This window comes from Ornithodoros turicata, unplaced genomic scaffold, assembly GCF_037126465.1.
Source record: "Ornithodoros turicata isolate Travis unplaced genomic scaffold, ASM3712646v1 ctg00000746.1, whole genome shotgun sequence".
Taxonomy (NCBI): domain Eukaryota; kingdom Metazoa; phylum Arthropoda; class Arachnida; order Ixodida; family Argasidae; genus Ornithodoros; species Ornithodoros turicata.
Window position 1 is genome coordinate 11,192 of NW_026999400.1, and position 15,021 is coordinate 26,212.

The 15,021-nt window shown below is 44.9% G+C and overlaps 1 protein-coding gene across 1 annotated transcript; it reads left to right on the forward strand.

Annotated features, from left to right (window-relative positions):
* The first annotated feature begins 278 nt into the window (after positions 1–278).
* LOC135374733 (mothers against decapentaplegic homolog 6-like) lies at positions 279–8,244 on the forward strand. Its single transcript, XM_064607655.1, has 3 exons — positions 279–518; positions 3,372–3,761; positions 5,644–8,244. Exons 1-3 carry the CDS (start codon positions 326–328, stop codon positions 5,841–5,843), a joined length of 783 nt encoding a protein of 260 aa, XP_064463725.1. The 5' UTR covers positions 279–325; the 3' UTR covers positions 5,844–8,244.
* Positions 8,245–15,021: the final 6,777 nt, after the last annotated feature.

Below are 15,021 nucleotides of genomic sequence, written 5' to 3' on the forward strand. Positions count from 1 at the left end.
AAGACTACAGACGTCCAACCTGGGGAACAAATACATCTTCATCACTATATCTATATGAAACGAAGTACTTCACTGCATTTTTACCCCTTGTTCATCGTTCACAGTGAACGAAATATTACTTCCACGCGTGAAAAAGATCGCCGTCGTCGCCGTCGGCCTCACAGTGGCGGCATCCATCGGCGGCTGCTCAAAATTTAGTCAAGAAGAAGCGCCCCCTGGAAAGAGAAGTGAAGTAAAAATAGAGAAAATGTATCAGTCCCTCTTCGCCGGTGCGCGGATGCGGTGTGGTCTTTTGTATGGTGTGGTTGTGTGAAGTGTAATAGTGATGGTTATAATAACTATGGCTGTGCGCAAGATAGTGACGCATTCATTGAAGACGTGCAGACACTTAGGATATGCATTGTTACGGCGCATCAAGGCGTATCTTCGCATTTCAAGGCATTTTGTCAAAAGATTGCAGCACCTCACTGCATCGCTGCAAACTTTACTAGCACCAGTTTCATCGCATCAGAGTGCAGGTAATCAAGGCCGTGAAGTCTTTCTGAAATTTTAAGTGCTCATGGTATTAGTCTTACGATGCCCGTACTGTTTATCAGCTTTGATGTGTTTTGCGTTCCCTCGTTGACCACCCGGCTAGGTTTCGGTTTGGTTACTGCTCACGTGCGGCCACTAGAATGCGATTCCCATAGTATTTTGTGGTTTGAAGTTCTCGCTTGAGGAGCTGAGCAATTTTCGCACCATCGTAGTTGGTGCCTGTGAGCGGATTTCCTTTCTGTATTCTTTACGTGTCTTTCAGTGGCGGCATTGAAAGCTTGCCGGCGCCAGTCTGGTGGGAGACAGGACGCCTGCAAACCGCACGAGTTTTCGTGATAAATGCAGTCGGGTTTGGTATCTCGCTAATGCAGCGATAGGGATTAAATATCACGCATCTGCGGCGCCGTTGAATACGTATTGTAAGAAAAAGTTACATGGCACTGTTGGCCTTCTGTGAAATCTTGACATTGCGCTGTGGATTTTGACATCGACACTGAGGTTTTCAGAACGCAGGAGTTTATTCAGCGAAGTGATTGGTTACATAACCGAACCCACTTAGAGCGTGTATATCCGGATATATGTATGCAATATTCGCATGAAGCAGCACTCACTTCGTTTTTTGTTTTCTTCCCCTCTCTTCTGACTTACGAGGGCTGGATCTGGAAGCGACACAGTTTCTATTCAAAAACACAATTCCACATTCGATTTGGAATTCGAATCGAATATCGAGCTATTTGCATGCGAGAAAAAGCGAACGTTCGCACCACCCCAGTATTTTTATATTATTTGTGAAATGGGCTTAAACTTAATGGTTGGTCGCGTCTTCTGGCAGTTTATTCATTGCTGTCCGTACCGCCCTTTAAGCTACAGCAGATCTTAAGTATGTCATCCATGCTCAAATCCCTGAGATAGATGAGCACAGAAGACAACAGAATACGAATCTCAAACGCAGCTGAAATGTATTACACAAAAAATATATGCTCGAGCAGCTGGGAGAGGGGCAAAGGAAAGAACCTAATTGTTTAGGTATGCCCAGTGAAGGCCTTACTCATTATTATTAGGGTCTGGGAGATCAAGCAAAATGCATACTTTTTGAGTGCGTTCTAACGGATATCCGAGCATTTCTGCGCACATTACTAATCCCAGTGACACAATTCTACAGCATTTTGTGTGTCATATAATTGCATGTTTTGGCATACTTCTCCCTGATCGTCATATTATATGACAGGAGCATGTTATGCCGGTGCCATTTCAACCTTTATTAAAAAAACAAAAAAACTTGCCATTTCCCTTGTGTTGCCACTGCTCATGTTACTTCAAATGGACCCCAAACCTACGGGCCACCTACACATCTAAGCTACAATGCTGCTCTTAGGCTGCATGGCACTATGCAATCAGTGTATTTGGAAAGCAAGACTAGCACCCAGAAGCATGGGCGTTTGTGGGGGAGGGGCAAGAGGGGCGCTTGCTCCGGTTTCCGTTTTTTTCCGGAGTAACATTGCCCTGCGTGATAATTTTTCCGCATAGTTTGTGCGCATTTGGACGTTTCGTGCCAGATTATTTGCATGCATATTTTCGAAGACAGTTGTGCATAAGATCCTGGGTCCTGCTGATTACGTACCCAGACATTGACCAAGGGACCTTCGGCTCCCACTTTAACACAGTGGCCAAGTTCCGAGAACGAACACAATTGTTACACACCACAGGTGTTCCACGAAACGATTATGAATTGTATCTTTGCATACAGGTGCAGGTCCCACTCATTATTATTAGTTTGGAACTGCCGAGAAGCTCTTTAATCGGCGACATAGTTTACTACACAGTAGTCACACATGTAAGATGTACTTGCCGTGTGGTGATCTGTGCACTGTACTATATTCACTATTACACAATCATTATAATCACATCTATCTTGCCAGACAGTGCATATACTCATTGTTCCATATCACAATGTGGGCTAGACCAAGTTGTCTGGACGGCAGTCTTAAGTTTACTGGGCCAGCGATCCCCTGACAAAGCCGGAATTGTCCAGTATGGCCATTGTTCCGACGTTCTCCAGTTTTGCACACAATCAGTATTGTTCAGGCACGATGAATGCAGGCGGCATTTAGTTGGGATCCTGTGAGGAGAAAGGGTGGCACAGGACAATTCAGTTGCCGTGTCTCGTGTCAATTGTGTGCAGCAAATGTCATTGTGTCAAGCCTGTGCATTCTGGTAGCTTCCTGTAATAAAACAAAGGCGTGAAAATGTGCACCATAACTGTAATTTGGTAGTATATGCCAAAGCGTATGTATACATACGCCCTAGTAACACATATTGTTGCCACAACGTTGCTGCAACGTTGCGAATGTTGTAAATAGTGGAGCAATGTTTTACAATACTCAACAATATTGTGGCAACGTTTTCTAGATGTTGGTCAACATTTTTCGTCACATGTCATCATGTCGTCACAACGTCACACTAAAACGTTTACCGAATATTGCTGCCAGGAACATTGCAGCAATGTTGGAACAATGTTAAAAACATGTTGTCCTTATGTGGCAGTATCATTGCAGCAACGTTGCAAAGCTAATTTAAACATTGTGGCAATGTCGGCGAAATGTTCGCATGTAACGTTACTAGGACGTGGCTTCAAAAGGACATTAGCCACGTTTTGACAACGTTTGGGGGGCAACATTGCAACAATGTTCCGGCAACATTTTGTGTTGCTAGGTTATGTTGTGGCTGCAAGATGTATCTCATTCATAAATGTAACATCGCCTAATTCTCGAGGTATCGCCGTACCCCGTTGTAACCGTCGGCATTCCTGACCTAGCCCCTTTGTACCCTTTCCACAGGCACGTCATCAGCCAACGGCACCAGCACATCATCCATAGGCATTGACGCGGAGCCCTGGTGTACCTTGGCCTATTGGGAACTGAACGAGCGGGTCGGGCCCCTCTACCCGGTGAACAGGCCATGGCTGCACGTGTCCTATGACGAAGCATCACCTCCACACTCCTGCAAGGAAGAGACGCTGAGCATTGGGTCCCTGGCCAAGACCCGCACGACCCCATGCAAGGAAGCAGTCGCTCGCACGAGGGCCAAGATAGGCCTCGGTGTGACGCTGCTCAGAGAGCGAGATGGGGTCTGGGTCTACAACCAGTCGGAACATGCCGTCTTCGTCAACTCTCCCACTCTAGACGGTCCAAACGTGCGGAACCTGACCGTTTTCAAGGTTGCACCAGGTGAGCGGGGGCTGCCTTTGCTGCGGGTACGGGGTGTGGGAAGCAAATTTCGGGAAGCAATAGGTCACTGCGGATGTGTTGTCTAAAGTGTTGTCTAACCTAACAAGTCTAGAGATGCGAAGCCGCAGAAAAAAACGAAATTTTTGGGAAAAAGACAGTTTTTTCCGGAAAAATTGCCCCAAATTTCCAGGCAACAGAATTCAAAAATGTAAATTTTCACGCCTTCGATGCGTTCCAACCCGCAGACAGTGCCTTGGGTGCCTCTAATCCGCCAACAACCACCAACTTGGAGCTCCGTCTGGCTGCTCCAAGCGATCGCCATCGCGTTCACATAATGTCGGAGTTCTGGTCGGAGTGGACGGGTTGTTCCAATTACCTATCGCTGAGTAGACAGCAGTCTCATGGGACGGTCTGCTCTGCATTTATGCCTAGAGGGTGAAGACTACTAAAGTTTCTAGCTCATTGTACGCTGTGGCTTGGCCGGCAGTGCTTCGACTCAGCAGTAACGGCGTTTGTTTCCATTTTTTCCAATTTTTCGGAAAAAAACCGAAAAAGAAACTTTTTTTTTCCCGAGCGATTCAAAATTTCCGGAAATTTTGCATCTCTACTAACAACTTTATTGCTCTGTGCAGTGCTGCTCAAAGAAGCAGCTGTTCATGCGCTGTCTGTTGTTGCTGCTGCACAATGTTTTGCACATCATGATTATGTACATGCACTCGTGTGCTCCATGTTCTCAACACTTTAAAAGGACGTTGGAGGGATGCACAATAGGTTTTCGCAACAATAGATTGGCGCTACAGCCAATGTTCTCTGGAAGCCCTGCCTCACTGTGAAATGGCATACAGTGTCTCTTTTATTACTTGGCTGAAGAGGGGCAACGACAGACTACTTTCAAGCTTCTGGATGAGACATATTGTTAAATGCAGCAATAAACAACACAGAGGAGACGAGAGGTAGACAGAGAGAGGTAGACGCCACAGCTGGGGTCTGGCTGTACAGTCAATCCGAACATGCCGTCTGCAGCCGTGGCGTCAACTTCTTGTCTCCACTGTGTTGTTTATTGCTGCGCTCAACAATATGTCTTGATACAAACTACACTACCCCAGCTTCGTCCACCTGTGCAATTCTGGTCGAGGTTTTTATCAGATGATGTCGTAACGTTTCTGTACTATTCCTCCTCAGCGAGCGCTCATTAAAGGAGTACAGAGGGCCATCAAAAAAAATTTCAAATTAAGACATCTGATGTAAGTGTGTGTGTCATTATACTAAATAGCGCGAAAGGTATTGATGCGTGCAATTTGTTTCCCAGAAAAAAAACTCACATAAACATAGCTCCGCGCGTTCACCCTTAACTCGCCACTCCAGCTATAACGAGGATGAGGAGGTATGATGCCACGTCACCGATGACGGTATAAGGAGAAGTCGTTTTGGTTCACCGGTCAGCGGGGGTCAGCGCCTTGTCCCTTTGCCGCCGTAAACCTGTTTTGCCAGTTCTCCCGGAGAATTGGGGATAGAAGGAGCGGCCGAAGCATTACCGAGCGAGGAGAAAGGCTTTATCAGAACCCCGAACAGCCGAGTAGCAGACGACAGCGGACTGGCAGACAACATTTCTCTAGGCCAATCAGCGAGCGTTCTCCTTATAGCGTCAGCGCGAGGTTCCAGGCAGATCACAGGCTGGTACTGCTCTTCACCACCGTTGCGCACGGTCGCTTTCTGCGGCGTGTTTTAAATTCAATTTCTGCGATAATTATGACTCTGTGGTGTAAATTACTTCTTGTGGTGCATCTTACTGGCCTACTTAACAGTTTTATAGGAAGAAAACTGGGTGTTAAAAATGACTTCTGTGCTACTTTAAATCCCCGCTTTTTTGCTTCCTCCGTAGGCTACTCCTTGCGCGTCTTCGACTGGGAGCGGGCGGCGCTGTACCGCCACCACTACCAGAGACACCCTCCAAACGAGCCGTTTGACACAGACTCGGTGCACATCTCGTTTGTCAAGGGATGGGGCAACAATTACTCGAGACGGATCGTCACATCGTGCCCCTGCTCTCTGGAACTCCTTTTCCGTGTGCCAGCGAGGTGATGAACTTCTTCCCAGAAGCTCAGTGACCCATCTCACTTTAACCGTCCAGGCTAGTCTACAAGAGGAGCTCGACGAAGCACAGCCGCAAACAACCTCGGCTGTCCGTCGAGTAAGTCGCCCTGCCGGTGAACTTGCTGGGAAGAGCGAGGCCTGCACCAAAGGAACTTAAGGCTCTCGTGTGCGCGCTCGTGTGCACACGTGAAATGAGTTGGCAGCACCTGAGATGAAAGGGCATGTATTGCTCACGTGCAAAGTGAGTAAGGACAGAGATGCTTCTGCTGCTATGTTCCAAGTGTCTTCTCTCTCTCTCTCTCTCTGTTTTTTTTTTTTCTTTTTCTTTTTTTTTCACATCAGTGGATGGTTTATTTTCGTGTTTTGTAAATTGGAGCTGCTCAAAATGGAAAGGCAGCATGTAGAATTGTGTTGTAAAGTTTTATATATAATTCTAGGTTTTGAGTTCTTTTTTTGGAATATATTAATTTATTATGTCTGAGGTGCAGCCTGTACGTTTATTTTATTTTATTTTTTTGTAACGTGTGAAAATAACTAAAGCGAGCAGTGTTGTCACATATTGCTTTCACACTACGTCACTTTTTTTTTTCCTTTTTACGAGACATACTTTTCCTTCAAAAGTACAAATTGTTTGTTGAAAGTGCTGTCTGCTAGTGAGAATGTGCTTCAATCAAGTGTTCTTGTTTTCACATATACACACTCGTAAATTGCCTTTGAAATGTGCATCTCTCTGTGTTTAATTTTATGGGAGTCTTTGTTTTTTGTTTTTTTGCTCTACATTAATTTGGTTATTACTAGGGTTAGAAATGAAAATCGTTCAAATAAGGTGCTAGGTCTTAGTAATGTTCAAGGGAGAAATCTCAGCAGATCCTGTACTTTCTCAACTAAACAAGTTGGACAGGGAAAAAAGTTCCAACGAAAACACAACCTTCTTGAACAACTCAGGGGTGCCTGTGGCAGTGGAGACAAAAAATTGTGATTTTAATCTTTTTTTTGTTTTGTCTTCCGAACTGCTGAGATACTTTGTAAGCACATTGTCCAAATGTGTTCAGTGCTTTCTTGGCTATCGCAGCTTAATTTGTACTTTTCATATACAGAGTGCAAGTAGGTTCATGTGTTTCATTGCTGCACTTCTCTATGTTTGCACATGAGATAATATTTGCATTATCATCACAGCTATCTATACGAAGCAGTAATGTGCTGAACAATGCCTATAGCATCCCTAACATGAGACAACTGGCCTTAATAGAAGCAGCAGGTAATGGAGTATTAACACCGACAGTGTTTAGCTGTCTACTGCAGGATGAATAATTCAAATTTGAAGAACGACGGTGGTTTTCAAGTTTTGGTTTAAAAGCAGCTAGAAAACAGTGGTGGGCAGTAAACAGTAGGAAATACATTTCATTGAGATTTCATTTGCAACAGGGCACCTTTACATAGCCAGCATCATGACATTGGCAGTTCTCTAGCGCTTTGACAGTTCACATTTGACATTATGCTGCATGGTCTAAATATAGCATTTAAGGCGTAATCATGGGAGTCAAGTAACTACAGCTTTTTCCGCCATTATTAATCCTCTTGTCGTACATTTTAATCCTTATACCATGACATTTAATCCTTTTGCCATCCGAATTAATCATGCTTTCATTAATTTTAATCCCCATTTCACATAATTTAATCCACGTGACTATGTGTGGGCTACGTGACTTTTTTTGTATTTTGGGACAATTCCCATGTCTATGGGTATTGCACATGTTTTTCATTATTAATGTGGGTTTCTGCACCATAATGGGATACTGGAGACCGCCAATCTGGATTATGGTATTGTGGGACTATTCCCATGTCTACGAGTTTCACCCATGGTTTTCATTATAAACGCCGGTCTCTGCACTTCAATGGGTACTCCGGGACTGCCAATCTGGAATATGATATTGTGGGACTATTACCACGTGTGTGGGTATTACCCATGCTTTTCATTAAAGATGCGGGTTTCTGCACAGTAATGAGATACTGTGGGACTGCCAATTGCAATTGCAATATTGTGGTACTATTCCCATGTCAATGGGTACTACCCATGCTTCTCATTAAAAACGTGGGTTTCTGTACTCTAATGGACCCAGGATATCATAGTCAAGATCGACAGTACCACAGTATCCCATTACAGTGCAGAAACCCGCATGCCTAATGAAAAGCATGGGTAATACCCGCACACATGGAAATAGTCCCACAATATCATAATCCAGATTGGCAGTCCCGGAGTACCCATTGCAGTGCAGAGACCCGCGTTTGTAATGAAAACCATGGGTAAAACTTGTAGACATGGGAATAGTCCCACAATACCATAATCCAGATTGACGGTCTCACAGTATCCCATTATGGTGCACAAACCCACGTTAATGATGAAAAACATGTGCAATACCCATAGACATGGGAATTGTCCCAAAATACAAAAAAGGCACGTAAACCACACATAGTCACGTGGATTAAATTGCATGAGAAATGGATTAAATTATGTGAAATGAGGATTAAAATTAATGAGAGCAGGATTAATTCGGATGGCGAAAGGATTAAATGTCATGGTATAAGGTTTAAAATGTACGACGAGAGGATTAATAACGGCGGGAAAAGCTGTAGTTGAGTAAGCCTCATTACTTTCACAACATGATACCTGTCGTCTAACTTGTGTGATAGTATTCAGCACTGTTTGCATGGTGTCGTTCAGCCTTGACTAAAGAAACGGCATTTTGTTGCGCATTTTTGCTTTGTGTGTTCCACAAACCACGTACAAAACAGTGTTATACTCATCTGGGCATTTTGTGTGAGGGGATTCGACACATGCTGGACACAATGTCCCGTTTGTTTTCACCTCTGCCGTGGGTGTGCTCGAACTCAAAATAACTCCGCCGTTTCAACTTCTGGGCTGCAACCGTTCCGTAACTCGTTTTGTATGCGAGAGTTTGTATATGAACAGCGGAACACCTCGTACAGTAGATACTTTGTGCTGTCTGCCGCAGTGTAGTCCTGTGCATATCGTTCCGAATTTCAGTGAAAGCTTAACAGATGTCCCACCATCGTGAAAAAGAGAGCCGCCTTATATTCCAATAAACATGTTGCCCTCTCGTAGATAGGAGGTAGTGTTAACGTGCATCCGCTTAGATGAAAGGGAGCTGCACCTCGATGGCTTTGCAGGACACAAGCATTACTGTCGAGAGCTCCGCTCTGCTTAATGTATGCGTGTGACTTGGAAAATGTGGCATGTCCCATGCACCAACTTGGTGCTCTGGTGTGGTGAATATGCAACAGAGCTTTATTTTTTGTGGCGACCTTTTATAAAGGTTGCTTTTGTATGTACAAGAGAGTATGATTGTGCCGTATTTGTGTAAAAAAGAGTTCCAGCATTATGATCACGTACATACCTGTGCCTTCAAAGATAATCTGGTCAGTTTGCGAACTCTGCAAGCTTTTTTGGAGAGCTCTGTAAGGGGGGTGACAAAGAGCAACAACACCTTCTGCTGGGGGCCGGTTGACGAAACGCATTTTTGTGTGTAAGAAGCCATACTCGATCTTTGTGTGTTTACCGCTTTCACAAAAATTAGGTACCAGTTTCTCCTGCAGTGCGAAGTAGTGCGAGCAGGAAAAAAAGTAATTAAAAGCACCTTCGTAAAGACACGCAACACTCGTCGATACCTTCACGTACACACCTCGAGACTACACAATTTTCTCTCCCCCCCAGACACTTTTTCGTGCGGCGGGTTATTAAAATGACACATAGAGGGCAGGATTTCAGTTAATGTTTCCATTGAAAGTGCGCACATTCATATCGACTAAGGCGCTGTATTCTATTCAAATTGAGTTCGACCCAACCGCTGAAGAACCTTGAATCGTGGCAAAGTTAATCGACTCATATTTAAATAAATATGGGCGTTGCTACGCCACTGGTTGCCCAAATATTATTTCCTCATACTTGTGAACCAAACTTTATGACACACAGATATCTTTCCCATACTCTTAGCTTCTGTGGGTCCACTCCCGATGGCTGTACTTAAACCCGTAGCGTTAGTAGCGAAATACTATACATACAAACATATACCTCTCTGCTCGTGCCTCGTAGGCGTGCTTCATGCTCATGGTAGAAGCACCGCATGTCCCGCATGGACACGTGCCTTTCTTTCCCTTTCGAGCCACCACGTATTGCCTCACGTTGTGAGACCCGCCGCTTTTATACCGCGACCAACTCTACGATACCCGACGGTGTCCTCGTGCACGGTTTTGTCCCTTTCAGAGGTGTACCGCACAGTGGGGCTCTCTCCAACTACCGAACTTATTATTCATCCTCAGGTGTTGCCAGCTGCAGTAACCAAACGGTTGCTAAACAGACGTTCATTGAAAATATGCGAATTCGGTGTTAGTATTCATCCCGCACTTGGTGGTGTTATTTTTTTTAGGAGTAAAGAATTCTGTTCGCGTGATGCTCTAACGCTTTTCAAAATCTGTCTTACCATATTTAAGGCGGACTCACTTCTTAAGAAGTCCGTGGGGAATTTTTGTTGGCAGGGTTCTCATAAACTTCGCTAAAAACAGGGACGGGCGTGTTCCCCTCGGGTTTATACAGGGAATGGCGCATCTTTGAAGGCCTGATGCGATCCACTGATTTTCGGCGAATTAAAGTTAGTCAAATTTTCAATACGTGGGAGTCTACGGTAGTTGCAAGAAGGTCTCTTCTCTCGGCACGCCCGCCCGCGATATTTGGGCCAAAATGGTGTTATTCCCCACGGTAACAGTCTGGGAATAGATTGCAATCAACACGTTCGACAAGCTTACTGCAGTTTTCCAGATCCCTAGGAATGAAAATAATGGCTTTGTGGTTTACTATCATGCTCTGCACGCTGGCGCCGCCTACATTACTTCTTAAAGCGAAATCAATTCTTGGACGGTGCAGCCAACTCTCTCCGGAAGTGAACGTTAACTAGACCACGTGAGTCCGCCTTAAATATGGTTTGATTCAGAAGAAGGAAAAAAATTCCTTTAGAACGTACACATTCGAAAGAAGGTGGCCACTGCCTCGAGTTTGTCGGACTTGGCAGCATCACGTACCCAGCCCCGAGTGGCGCCGAATCAGTGCCAAAGTACGCTACCAGTAAAACCGTTTATCTACGCGGAAACTGCCTTCCTAGTTGCCCTTAGAATGCCGCCCTCTGCTGAATATCTGAAGGAAAAATATTTAACTGAAGACCATGTTCCATCCACTCTTATATACCTGCCCTATCTGGTAGAAGCTAGGTGCAAAAGTGCCTCGTAGTGTGCCCTATAGGTAGAAGTTTGCAGTGCAAGGACCATATTTCCCTAAAGACTGTAAAATACGAGTATTTAGAGCACTTGTTGCATGTTCACGAGGAATATTCGTACAGCTCCAGTTTGATTTGCTCTGTGCAGGAATGTCTCGTTTCTCCAGACTTCAATCGTGTCGTTTCACAACATTTCTCTCACTGGCGCAGGGCGTGATTCGGATTCGTGGAACTAGCGCCTGCCCTGTGCGTCAAGCCTGTGACTTAAACTTTGGGTTTAAACTCATCAAAATTAAGTATGAAGTTGTCTGGACAGTCGACGTATGCCTGTATACTGCCGAGTTTCATTCGCCGTAGTACCAGTCACAGGTACAGCTCGATATTGTATACATTTGCCTGGAGCGAGCTACAGAGTGATGGTTTGTGGCTTTGCAAATCTTCATTTGTGTTATAGGTGTCTGCATGTGCAATCCCAAGATTGTCTGGTTTTGTTCGTTTTGGATGAAGCTGTGGTTGTGTTTTGAATGCTGAATGATTGTGCCAGGGTTGTTTGCTCAAGATTATTGAAATTTGAAGTGCAGAGTGGGACGAGTAAATGTCTACGTGACGTCTTTTTGTCTTGTACATAACTTGTAAAGTGTACAGAAACAACCTGTTCCGCGGTAGGCATGCCTTTCGCTCTGTTATCATGCTGCCGTGGAAAAAGAAGTAATGTAGAAAATGGCTTTGTACAAATTTTGTCAAAGTATACACCAAGAAAATACTATGACAAAACTTTCTACTGTAATAAAAAAAGAGATAACTTTATCGTGCAGTGTTGTCAATTCCTCAAACGTAGAATGTAGAGCTGCTACCGTGTATTAATCGGAGCGTTCCCCCTCCCTCTTACGGAATGTTTTAGAGGAAGAAAAAAAAAATGCTCACGGGGCGGAAGTTCTGCTGCGACGTTAAGACGAGGGTTCCGTGGACGAAAAACGACGGAAAAATTGAAGCAATAGATCTCTCCCTGTTTGTAAACAAGTGACGTCATAATGTTCAACAGCGCCACCGATTTGGTAGAGCTGAACTGCGCTCGAAGCTAGGGGCGAATAAGGGCCGACAACGGCAAGCCCTATCGCCATCACCACCACCACCACCAGGGGCGAATAAGGTCGCGCCCGAGAGCCAGGGTCTTGAGGGGATTACGGTGGTCCCTGGAAGGGACGCGACCTTCGGTCCTACATTTCTTCCAATAGGAGGAGTCGAACAAGTGCCCATTCGCGGAACCCAGTCCTCCCGTTCCGATTTGTTTCGGTTTCGGTATGTCTACCAACGTCATGATGACGTTTCTCGGGCAAACGTCTATCCAGATTGCTCCGAAAAACTGAGTCCGGGGATTCCTGTAACCGAGATCTCTGTGAGAAAAGCCGTGACAGGTCATTCCTTTCTGTCGCGATTGCCTCGCATCGCGACGAGGAACGAGGGTTCTCTTTACCCAAATCAACTGTGCAGCTCAGTCTTTTTACTAGACCTCTACCCGAGCAACGTCATCATGACGTTGGTAGACACACTGAAACCACAACAAATCGGACGGGGGGGGGGGGGGGGGGGGGCTGGGTTCCACAAATGGGCACTTGTTCGCTGCCTCCTATTGAAAGAAAACTAGGACCGAAGGCCGCGTTCCTTTCAGGGACCATCGTAGGCCTCCCAAGGCTGTGGCTTTCGTCCGCGACCTTGTTCGCCCCTAGCTTCCAACATATAGTTCAACTCTACCAGATTGGTGGCGCTGTCGAACACTATGACGTCATTTTTTACAAACAGGGCGCGGTCTCTTAGCAACGCCCAAACCATCTGTATAATGTGGGTGAACTCCATGCATCCTTGCCTAGAGACACCTTGACATTAGAGCAGACTTGTACAAAATACTGCGCAAAAGTATTTAAATTAAGATACTAAATACTCTACGGAAAAAGTATTTAAAATAGAGTACAAAATACTCAAAACTGAAAGTACTTTGAGTAGAGTACTAAATACTCTAAGAAGTATTTAAGATACTCTTTAAAGTACTTTAGTATTAGCAGTAAGTGAAACGCGTATTCTGAACGTGGCCTTACAAATGAAAGGAATAAACTTCATCAGCCATGCATATCTTTCATTTGCAACGTCTTGGTGTCAACTGTCAAGTAATGTTTGGTGAACTTTGGTGAACCCAAGTAAACTTTGTTGATATGTTCTGACCCAAAACTTCGTAATCCCTCCTGTATGTCGGTTCGGGTCTTTCAACCTCTGGCACGTGTTTGGTTGGTTGGTTGGTTGGTTGGTTGGTTGGTTGGTTGGTTGGTTGGTTGGTTGGTTGGTTGGTGAAATAACAAAGGGAGGTTGAATTCGCGCACGTGTTTATGGCTTTGATGACCAAGGAAATAAATGCCGGGATTTTCTTGTACCTAATCCCTTGGTGATTCCTGGCAATATGAATAGGAACGGTTTTCTGACAAAGCTGGCTATTGAGAAGCAAGGTCAGGCTTCGGACCAGCCTATTGTACAAGATGATAAATGACAGATTCGCGAATTCCCGAAAAAAAGAAAAAGAAGAAAAGGGGGTTAAATTCCAGTGAGCTGAAAATCTCGGCACGGTGGGAAGCGTGCTGGATATAGCTTGACGAGGAAGGAAAGTATTTTGAGTACTGAGTAGTAAATACCGAAAAAAGTATTTTAAATACATTAAAATACTTGTCGCAAAAAAGTATTGAGTAGAGTATAAAAAAACGGAAAAAGTATTTAAAATACTGTATTTTGAGTACGTACTCAAGATACGTACAAGTCTGCATTAGAGTCACTGAACAGGGTACCTATTTGGTGACACTACTCGACAAAAGGGCATTTTGAGGTCGTTTCGGTTTCGGCCCAGGTCCATTTGTAAAATCTCCAGCGCCTATAGACATTTCCTTTGCCCCCTTCAGTGAACCCTGCTTCGCTCCTCCCAAAGTGCTCGGCACGAGTGACATACAAGTTGTCTTTTTGAGAAGCAGCTAGTTGTTGCAACGCGAACAGAAAGCTGGAACTCGAGCAAGGGTTGCCTCGGAACAATAGGGAGTTTTAGGAAGTCGTAAAGCGCCCTCCGATTAAGTATCGGTGTCAGTCAATCTGATATCAGCAACGTGCTGTCACCCACTCCAAAGGAATCATGCGATTAGCGTATCATGTTTTCGGGAACGTTATCGTGAAGATTCTACGGTCGCCTAGAACTTCCTAATGTCAAGGAATATGGGGACATGTTGACGGTCGCCCGGTGGTCGTGGTGCAGAATATCGTTGTCTCCAAGTTCTGCCGCATAACAGTAAGTCTTTTTGGCAAGGCAGCTTTGCATTCTTGCGGGTGTGTCGTTTCGCGATCGTCGCTTTTTCTCCGCATTTCAGAGCTCAATTGTAAAAAGAAATAAACGACGAAAAATTCAGAATTTCGGGAAAAAATAAGATATGAAAGCTACCTTCCGAATATGTAAAAAAGAAAAAAAAAGCTTTGAAAACCCCGAAACTCGGTTATGCCGTATTATGGTCGTATTCTGCAGACATGAACGGAAAATCTTAGTCCAAACTCGCTGAACTTGCGCTTGAATTTCGTCGTTATCGTTATATCGTCGGCGCCGCGATGATTGGTCGTTATACAAAGACCATGCTCCCACCGTGGCAGCTTGTACAGTTCCCTTAGAAGTCGGCCCAGGACGCACATTCCCCCGGAGCGTCAGTCGTGATGTTGCCCACCTCTGTGAGGCCGACAACGGCGAGCCCATTCACCACCACCCACCCTAGGCAGCCTGTTAGGCAAAGTGTGTGCAAGCGAGCTTTTTAGAACAAGGTATTGGCTCTGGGATGGCTTAAAGGGGTTGAGAAACCACACGGATA

Excerpts from the sequence above, each read along its gene's own strand:
- LOC135374733 (XM_064607655.1), top strand. The coding sequence starts at position 326 with ATGGTTATAATAACTATGGCTGTGCGCAAGATAGTGACGCATTCATTG. Across the intron at positions 519-3,371 it reads TTCATCGCATCAGAGTGCAG|GCACGTCATCAGCCAACGGC; the intron begins GTAATCAAGGCC and ends CCCTTTCCACAG. Across the intron at positions 3,762-5,643 it reads CGTTTTCAAGGTTGCACCAG|GCTACTCCTTGCGCGTCTTC; the intron begins GTGAGCGGGGGC and ends CTTCCTCCGTAG.